The 10,479-nt window shown below is 51.4% G+C and overlaps 1 protein-coding gene across 4 annotated transcripts in view; it reads right to left on the bottom strand.

The window, feature by feature from the left end:
• Positions 1 to 9,511, bottom strand: part of ILDR2 (immunoglobulin like domain containing receptor 2) — a 456,394-nt gene extending 446,883 nt beyond the window's left edge. For 3 of the 4 annotated variants that reach the window (XM_077479741.1, XM_077479740.1, XM_077479737.1), the window contains exon 1: positions 9,310 to 9,511. In XM_077479741.1, the coding sequence (XP_077335867.1) occupies positions 9,310 to 9,358 (49 nt within the window). In that variant the 5' untranslated portion in view covers positions 9,359 to 9,511. The remainder of the gene's footprint in view (positions 1 to 9,309) is intronic. The other variant, XM_077479738.1, reaches the window with a different exon arrangement.
• Positions 9,512 to 10,479: the final 968 nt, after the last annotated feature.

The following is a 10,479-nucleotide window of genomic DNA, read 5'->3' on the forward strand; positions in this document are numbered from 1 at the left end:
GAGCCGTAAAATGTCACTTGCGCCCCAATGGTTTTAAAGGGGAATCTAAAAAAAAAAAAAAAAAAAGACAATTCTTTTTTTTATTGCTTTTTTATTGCATTTAAATGTAAATGTAAGATCTGAGGTCTTTTTGACCCCCAGATCTCACACTAAGGAGGCTTCGTGCGGCGGTCGCATCGCTGGACCATGGTACAGGTGAGTGTTTATTAAACAGGAGTGCCATCTTAAACCCCCCTCCCCCTTGAAAGGTGCCAATTGTGGCACCGGAGGGGGGGAGGGTTCCAATGAGCGGAACTTCCACTTTAGGGTGGAGGTCCGCTTTAACTTTTTGTAGCTGCTGACTTTTAACCACTTGACAACTGGCCACTTAATCCCCCCTCCTGCCCAGACCAATTTTCAGCTTTCGGTGCTCTCACAATTGAACGACAATTACTCAGTCATGTAACACTGTACCCAAATGATTTTTTTGTCCTTTTTTTCATACAAATAGAGCTTTCTTTTGGTGGTATTTGATCACCTCTGGGGTTTTTATTTTTTGCGCTATAAATGAAAAAAGACTGAAAATTTTGAAAAAAAAAAACAAATTTTTCCTTGTTTCTGTGATAACATTTTTCAAATTATAAATTTTTCTTCATAAATTTTGGCCACAATTTATACTGCTACATATCTTTGGTAAAAATAACCCAAATTAGTGGATATTATTTTGTTACTTTGTGAAAGTTAGAGAGTCTACAAGCTGTGGTGCAAATCATAAAAAAGTGATCACATCTGATGTACTGGTGGTCTATCTCATTTCTTGCGACCCGAACAAGCCAGGAAAGTACAAATACCCCCCAAATGACCCCTTTTTGGAAAGTAGACATTCCAAGGTATTTAGTAAGAGGCATGGTGAGCTTTTTGATGTTGTAATTTTTTCCCACAATTCTTACAACCGGGACACTAGTTCTGGTGACCTTGAGGACACAAGGGATTTCCTCTAAATTCCTAACTCTTCCTCGCTCGCTCTCTCTCTCCCCCTCCCTCTCTCATTCTCTCTCCCTCTCCCCCCCCCCCCCTCCCTCTCTCATTCTCTCTCTCCCCCTCCCTCCCCCTCTCATGCTCTCTCTCCTCCCTCCCTCTCTCGTGCTCTCTCTCTCCCCCCTCTCATGCTCTCTCTCTCTCTCTCCCCCCTCTCATGTTCTCTCTCTCTCTCCCCCCTCCCGCTCTCATGCTCTCTCTCTCACCCTCCCTCCCTCTCTCATACTCTCTCTCCCCCTCCCTCTCTCATGCTCTCTCCCCCCTCCCTCTCTCATGCTCTCTCTCTGTCCCCCTCCCTCTCTCATGCTCTCTCTCTCCCCCTCCCTCTCTCATGCTCTCTCTCTCCCCCTCCCTCTCTCATGCTCTCTCTCCCCCCTCTCTCATGCTCTCTCTCTCTCTCTCTCTCTCTCCCCCCTCTCTCATGCTCTCTCTCTCTCCCCCCTCTCTCATGCTCTCTCTCTCTCTCTCCCCCTCTCTCATGCTCTCTCTCTCCCCCTCCCTCTCTCATGCTCTCTCTCCCCCCTCTCTCATGCTCTCTCTCTCTCTCTCTCCCCCCTCTCTCATGCTCTCTCTCTCTCCCCCCTCTCTCATGCTCTCTCTCTCTCTCTCCTCCCTCTCTCATGCTCGCTCTCTCCCCCCTCTCTCATGCTCTCTCTCCTCCCTCTCTCATGCTCTCCCTCTCATGCTCTCTCTATCCCCCTCCCTCTCTCATGCTCTCTCTCTCCCCCCTCTCATGCTCTCTGTCTCTCCCCCCTCCCTCTCATGCTCTCTCTATCCCCCCTCCCTCTCTCATGCTCTCTCTCTCTCCCCCTTAGGGCCAGTTCACACCAGATGCAGTTCCGTGCACCATGAAGTCAGTTTACTGTCAGTTTCTGGTTAGTTTCTACACCAGAAACTGACTGCATGGTGTGAACTAGAGCCATTGGAATACATGGAAAACACTGTGCATGCATTTTTAGTACAGAAAAAAAGCCCACAGAACTGCATGGAACTGTGTCTGGTGTGAACTGGCAATTACTCCACCTATGAAGAGCAAAGGATCTGAGACACGGGCTGACCCAGCACTGTGATGTACGGGGAGTAAGCAGGACTAACGGAAGGGGTGGGGGAGGGTTTTGTTTTTTGTGTTACATGGCCAGAATTGGGCTTAATTGCTGCCCCGTCAGGATTAATCTCTCTTTAGTGCTCATTGACATGAACAAGACAAAGCCCATTGTTCTCACTCTGGCCTGTTTACAGCTGGTTGTGTTGTAGTGTGATGGGAAAAGTCCCCTCGGTCCCCATTCTGCCTCTGTGGTCCCTCGGTCCCCATTCTGCCTCTGTGGTCCCTCGGTCCCCATTCTGCCTCTGTGGTCCCTCGGTCCCCATTCTGCCTCTGTGGTCCCTCGGTCCCCATTCTGCCTCTGTGGTCCCTCGGTCCCCATTCTGCCTCTGTGGTCCCTCGGTCCCCATTCTGCCTCTGTGGTCCCTCGGTCCCCATTCTGCCTCTGTGGTCCCTCGGTCCCCATTCTGCCTCTGTGATCCCTCGGTCCCCATTCTACCTCTGTGATCCCTCGGTCCCCATTCTGCCTCTGTGGTCCCTCGGTCCCCATTCTACCTCTGTGATCCCTTGGTCCCCATTCTGCCTCTATGATCCCTCGGTCCCCATTCTGCCTCTGTGGTCCCTCTGTCCCCATTCTACCTCTGTGATCCCTCGGTCCCCATTCTACCTCTGTGATCCCTCGGTCCCCATTCTGCCTCTGTGGTCCCTCGGTCCCCATTCTACCTCTGTGATCCCTCGGTCCCTATTCTGCCTCTGTGGTCCCTCGGTCCCCATTCTACCTCTGTGATCCCTCGTTCCCCATTCTACCTCTGTGATCCCTCGGTCCCCATTCTGCCTCTGTGGTCCCTCGGTCCCCATTCTACCTCTGTGATCCCTCGGTCCCCATTCTACCTCTGTGATCCCTCGGTCCCCATTCTTCCTCCTCCCTCTCTCATGCTCTCATTCTCTCCCACTTACTCTCTTTCTCTCTCCCTCTTCTCCCTCGCCTTCTTCCCCCCCCCCCCCTTAAATTGTTATTTTTTTCTGTCCATCTATTTCTCTCCCCCCTTCTTACCCTCCTTTTTATCTCTCTCTCTTTCTCTTCCCCCCCCCATTTCTCCCCCCCCCTCTTTCTCTCTCTTCCCCCTCACTTTCCCCCCCCCCCACTTTCTCTCTCTTCCCCCTCCTTTTCTCATCTCTCCCTCTCCTCCCTCTCTTTCTCCCCCTTCTCTCCCCTCTCTCTGTTAGTCTCCCCCATTTACCTCTCCTCAACCTCTCTTACTCTCTCTCTCCCCCTCCACCCCCCTTTATCACTCCCTCTTTTTCTCTCCCCCTCCTCTCTTTCTTTCTCTCCCTCCCCTCTTCTTCCCTCCCTCCTCTCTCTCATCCCCCCTCTCTCTCTCTCTCCTCCCCCTCTTTCACCCCCCTTTCCCTCTCTCTCCCCCTACTCCCTCTCAGTCTCTCTCTTTTCTCCCCCTTTCTCTCCCTCTCTCTGTTAGTCTCCCCATTTTCTCTCTCCACATCTCCCTCTCTTACTCTTTCTACCCCTCCTCTTTATCTCTCTCCCTCCCCCCTCCACCCTCTTTTTCTCTCCCCCTCCTTTCTCCCCCCCCCCTCTCTTTTTCCCCTTGAATGATCACCAGTCTCCCAGTCCTCCCAGTAGCTCAGTGCAGTGTGAATGGAATGATGAATGCCGCTCTCTGCAGACAGCCTCATGCGGGCGCAGTCTAGGAGCGGGCAGGCTGGCAGTCTATTGATATTCTGTCCCTCCAGGGCACACATTCAACACATTTACAGTAAACTTTAAAATGATAAATTCCGCGCCCAGAATTCCCATCGCACAAAACATCCGCATCAAAATCAATGCCATCGCTGAACGCACGGTCACCAGGGGACTTTGTGCAGGTGGTTTCTTTTTATTTATTTTTTTTGTCAGCAGTTCACATTCCTCTAACATTGGCACCGACTTCACGCTGAGCATTCTGTGCTGGGACTTGTGGTTCATCGGAAAACCACAAACTGCATGAAGAGCACCAGACAGGGAGGGCAGGGCAGGGAGAGTCCCCATACTGAACAATACAATGCAAACCACACGTGTCACGCAATCGCAGCGCTAACCAATCTATAGTTATAAGAGAAGCCTTGTGACGGGTTACCACACATCGTTCTGAGGAATAGGGGAAGCATGTGCTGTTTCCCTAAGCAACAGGCAGAAAAACAGCAATGGTATTGAGGGTGCTCTGGGCAATGGATAGTGGTTGCTCTGGGCAAGGTATTGTGGCTGCTATGAACTATAGATAGTGGTTGCTATGAGCAATATATAGTGGTTGCTATGGGCAAGGAATTGTGGTTGCTATGGTCAACAGAGTGTGGTTGCTATGGGCAATAGATAGTGGTTGCTATGGGCAAGGGATTGTAGTTGCTATGGGAACTGGATAGTGGTTGCTATGGGCAAGGGATTGTAGTTGCTATGGGAACTGGATAGTGGTTGCTATGGGCCATGGATTCTGCTGTAGAAAGACAAACCTAAACACTCCTACACAACACACCTCTCCTACACACCGCAAAGCTCCCACACATCGCACCGCTCCTACACACCGCAACGCTCCTAAACACCGCACCGCTCCTACACACCGCAACGCTCCTAAACACCGCAACGCTCCTACACACCGCAACGCTCCTAAACACCGCACCGCTCCTACACACCGCAACGCTCCTAAACACCGCAACGCTCCTACACACCGCAACGCTCCTACACACCGCACTGCTCCTACACACCGCACCTCTCCTACACACCGCAACGCTCCTACACACCGCAACGCTCCTACACACCGCAACGCTCATACACACCGCAACGCTCCTACACACCGCAACGCTCCTACACACCGCAACGCTCCTACACACCGCAACGCTCCTACACACTGCACTGCTCCTACACACCGCAACGCTCCTACACACCGCAACGCTCCTACACACCGCAACGCTCCTACACACCGCAATGCTCCTACACACCGCAACGCTCCTACACACCGCAACGCTCCTAAACACCGCACCGCTCCTACACACCGCAACGCTCCTAAACACCGCAACGCTCCTACACACCGCAACGCTCCTACACACCGCACTGCTCCTACACACAGCACCTCTCCTACACACCGCAACGCTCCTACACACCGCAACGCTCCTACACACCGCGACGCTCATACACACCGCAACGCTCCTACACACTGCAATGCTCCTACACACCGCAACGCTCCTACACACCGCACTGCTCCTACACACCGCAACGCTCCTACACACCGCAACGCTCCTACACACCGCACCGCTCCTACACACCGCACCGCTCCTACACACCGCAATGCTCCTACACACCGCAACGCTCCTACACACCGCAACGCTCCTACACACCGCACCGCTCCTACACACCGCAATGCTCCTACACACCGCAACGCTCCTACACACCGCAACGCTCCTACACACCGCAACGCTCCTACACACTGCACTGCTCCTACACGCCGCAACGCTCCTACACACCGCAATGCTCCTACACACTGCACTGCTCCTACAAACCGCAACGCTCCTACACACCACAATGCTCCTACACACTGCACTGCTCCTACACACCGCACCGCTCCTACACACCGCACCGCTCCTACACACCGCAACGCTCCTACACACCGCAACGCTCCTACACACTGCACTGCTCCTACACACCGCACCGCTCCTACACACCGCAACGCTCCTACACACTGCACTGCTCCTACACACCGCAACGCTCCTACACACCGCACTGCTCCTACACACCGCACAGCTCCTACACAACGCACCTCTCCTACAAACCGCACCGCCCCTACACACCACAATGCTCCTACATACCGCACCTCTCCTACACACCACAATGCTCCTACACACCGCACCTCTCCTACACACTGCACCACTCCTACACACCGCAATGCTCCTACACACCGCACTGCTCCTACACACCGCACCGCTCCTACACAATGCACTGCTCCTACACAACGCATCGCTCCTACACAACGCATCGCTCCTACACAACGCACCATTCCTACACAGTGCGCCGCTGCTACACAACGTGCCGCTCCTACACACCGCACCGCTCCTACACAACACGCCACGCCTACACACAGTAACGCTCCTATACACCACAACGCTCGTACACACCACGACGCTCGTACACACCACGCCGCTCCTACACAACGCGCCACAGACTATAGACAGTACACGTCATACAGTGGCCAGGAGAGTCTCCCCATATATACTGTACCTACACCTACTATAGACATTATGGTGGAAGCATGCTGGCAGCAGATATGCCAGATACAAAACTATCCTGTGCCTACAGGTACCACCATCCGTGCTATGCCTTGCTCACCATATAGAGATTATACTGGGCCTGTCATTATACTGTGCCCACTGGTACCACCATCCAGGCCATGCCATGCTCACCATATAGAGATTATACTGTGCCTGTCATTATACTGTGCCCACAGGTACCACCATCTGGACTATGCCATGCTCACCATATAGGGATTATACTGTGCCTGTCATTATACTTTGCCCACAGGTACCGCCATCCAGACTATGTCTTGCTCACCATATAGAGATTATAGCATGCCCACGTTAATATATCACATTGTGCCCACACTATGCATCATATGCAGACTATACTATGCCCTATATACACATGCTAAGTGCCCATAGTTATACATCACAGTGTGCCCACGCTACACATCATATGTAGACTATACACAGAGCACATCACACAAGGGTTAAGCCAACAGGTCCTTACCATATATACTGTGCACACAGCTATCCATTCTATAGACGCAGAGAAACAGCTGCCAGCAGAGGTGCCCAGCTCAACCTCTTTGGTGCCCATGGGTACTGCTGTATTGGGGCTGAACTGTGGCTATTACTATACATGAGTGTGACTATAATGAACACATATATGCAGACTTACTAGTCCCACCATTCACATCCTATATGGACTGCACACTGTACCCATATTTACACATTACATTGTGCCAACCCTGTGCATCATATGCAGCCAATGTCCCAGGTTCTCCCCATGTATTATCAGTGCACACAGCTACCCATTCTATAGAGCATGCTGCCAGCAGACGTGCTAGAAATAGACGATCCTGTGCCCACACGGTACCACCATCAGGGCTATGCCATGCTCACACTATATAGCAGCCACAGACAGCCATAGATAGTGAGCACCCAGCTATTCATTCTATAGACAATGTAGAGCATGCTGCCAGCAGAGGTGCCAGGAATAGACTATCTTGTGCCCACAGGTACCACCATACCAGAGCTATGCCATGCTCACACCAGATAAAGAAGGTACTGTGCCCATTACTATACATCAGTGTGCCTACACTGAACACATATAGTACATGCAGATTATACTGTATATTATGCCCACTATACACATACTATATGGATTATCGTCTGTACCCACATTTATACATCACATTATGGCATCATACCCAGACTATAGAATCACACATATAACCAGCAGGGTCTCCCCTTATATACTGTGCACACTCCTACCCAGTCTACAGACAGTAAAGAGCACGCTGCCAGCAGATGTGCCGGGTACAGACTATCCTGTGCCCACAGGTACCACCATACTAAGGCTATGCCATGCTCACACTATATAGAGATCATACTGTGCCCATCACAATATATCATAGTGTGACTATACTGAACATTTATACATAACATTGTGCCCACACTGTGCATAAAATGAAAGTCAGCATGGTCTCACTATATATATACTGTGCCACCCCTTCTATAGACATTATAGAGGAAGGATGCCACCAGCAAAGGTGCTGGGCACAGACTATCCTGTGCCCACAGGTACCACCATACCAGGGCTGTACCCAGTGTTTCTATACTGATCACATATATGCAGATGATATATTACACCCACTATACCCATCATCTATGGACTATAGTCTGTGCTCACATATATACCACTATATGAAGACTATAGACATCACACAGAGGTCTCCCCATATATACAGTGCCACCCCTTCTATAGGCATTATATAGAAAGCATGCCACCAGCAAAGATCCTGGACACAGACTATCCAGTGCTCACAGGTATCATCATGCTCACACCATAAAGACAATATACTGTAGAGCCTGTTGCCAGCAGAGGTGCCAGGTGCAGACTATCCTGTTCCCACAGGTGCCTCCATTCCAGAGCTATGCCATGCTCACACCATATGGAGAATATCCTGTGCCCATCATTATGCATCACAGTGTTTCTATACTGATCACATTTATGCAGATGATATATTTTGCCCATTATACACATTCTTTAAGGATTATAATCTGTGCCCACATAAATACATCACATTGTGCCATCATACGCAGACTATAGACAGTCCATATCACACAGAGGTCTCACCATATATATGCTGTGCCACCCCTTCTATATACTATTATATCATAGAGGAAGCATGCCACCAACTAAGGTGCTGGCCACAGGCTATCATATGCCCACAGGAACCACCATACCAGGGCTATACCATGCTCACACCATATAGAGAATACCCTGTGCTCATCATTATACATCACAGTGTATCTATACTGATAACATATATGCAGATTATAAATTATGCCCACCATTCAAATCCTTTATGGATTATAGTCTATGCCCACATATATACATCACATTGTGCCAACATATGCAGACTATAGACATCACACAGAGGTCTCCCCATATATACTGTGCCCCCCCCCCTTCTATAGCATGCTGCCAGCAGAGGTGCCAGGTACAGACTATCCCATGCCTACAGGTACCACCAGACCAGGGCTATGCCATGCTTATACCATATAGATGTGACTACACTGTGCCCACCATACCCACCCTATATAGACTGTGCCCATCATACCCATCATATATGCCCATCATACCCATTCTATATGGACTGTGCCCACCATATATGCTCACCATATCCATCCTATATAGACTGTGCCCACCATACCCATCATATATGGAATATGCCCACCATACCCATCATATGTGTGCCCACCATACCCATCCTATATAGACTGTACACTGTGCCCACATCACATGCAGACCCCATGCAGATCACACAGCTCCCCATAGAGAGGGCAGTGCCAAGTACAGACCCCCTGTGCCCACACTCAGCACCCAGTTCTTTGTCTGATTCCGCCGCCTCCCGTGCCCACATTTAGGGGTACAGAAGATAAAGTTGCAGCCCCCCCCTTACCTGCGGCACATATCAGAGCCATGCAGCCCAGTACGGTGACAGCAGCCATGTCCCAGGACTCCCATCCAGAGCGGCCCCCGTGTGCCCGGCTGGTCTCCTCTCCGCGATGTGCGGGGATCACACAGCAATGAGGATCGTACACTGGAATCTTCCACTGCGGAGGGGGGGCGGCGCGCCATCAGCGCATACTACGAGGCTTCCCGCACAGCAGGTGGAAGAGCTCCCCCCTCCTCCGCACATGGTACGGCCGGAGATAGGCACAAGGTGGCTCTGGGGGGATCGGAGCCGCACCGGGGACAAGACAAGGGGGGGACAAGGGGATGTGATATGATGTGGAGGGGGGGGGGGGGGCAAGGGGGCTGCGATATGATGGGGGGGGGGGCATGAAAACTCTGCACACCTGATGCTTCTCTAATCTATACCCACCAGGGCATGCCCTCTGTGCTTCCTACTTCTCTATACCCACCAGTGCATGCCCTCTGTACTTCCAGCTTCTCTATACCCACCAGTGCATGCCCTCTGTACTTCCAGCTTCTCTATACCCACCAGTGCATGCCCTCTGTACTTCCAGCTTCTCTATACCCACCAGGGCATGCCCTCTGTACTTCCAGCTTCTCTATACCCACCAGGGCATGCCCTCTGTGCTTCCAGCTTCTCTATACCCACCAGGGCATGCCTTCTGTACTTCCAGCTTCTCTATACCCACCAGGGCATGCCCTCTGTGCTTCCAGCTTCTCTATACCCACCAGGGCATGCCTTCTGTACTTCCAGCTTCTCTATACCCACCAGGGCATGCCTTCTGTACTTCCAGCTTCTCTATACCCACCAGGGCATGCCTTCTGTACTTCCAGCTTCTCTATACCCACCAGGGCATGCCCTCTGTGCTTCCAGCTTCTCTATACCCACCAGGGCATGCCCTCTGTACTTCCAGCTTCTCTATACCCACCAGTGCATGCCCTCTGTACTTCCTGCTTCTCTATACCCACCAGTGCATGCCCTCTGGGCTTCCTGCTTCTCTATACCCACCAGTGCATGCCCTCTGGGCTTCCTGCTTCTCTATACCCACCAGTGCATGCCCTCTGGGCTTCCTGCTTCTCTACACACACGAGTGCATGCCCTCTGTGCTTCCAGCTTCTCTATACCCACCAGTGCATGCCCTCTGTACTTCCA

Source organism: Lithobates pipiens, unplaced genomic scaffold, assembly GCF_037356315.1.
Source record: "Lithobates pipiens isolate NorthernLeopardFrog02 unplaced genomic scaffold, aLitPip1_a1.2 Scaffold_16, whole genome shotgun sequence".
In the NCBI taxonomy this organism is placed as follows: Eukaryota; Metazoa; Chordata; class Amphibia; order Anura; family Ranidae; genus Lithobates; species Lithobates pipiens.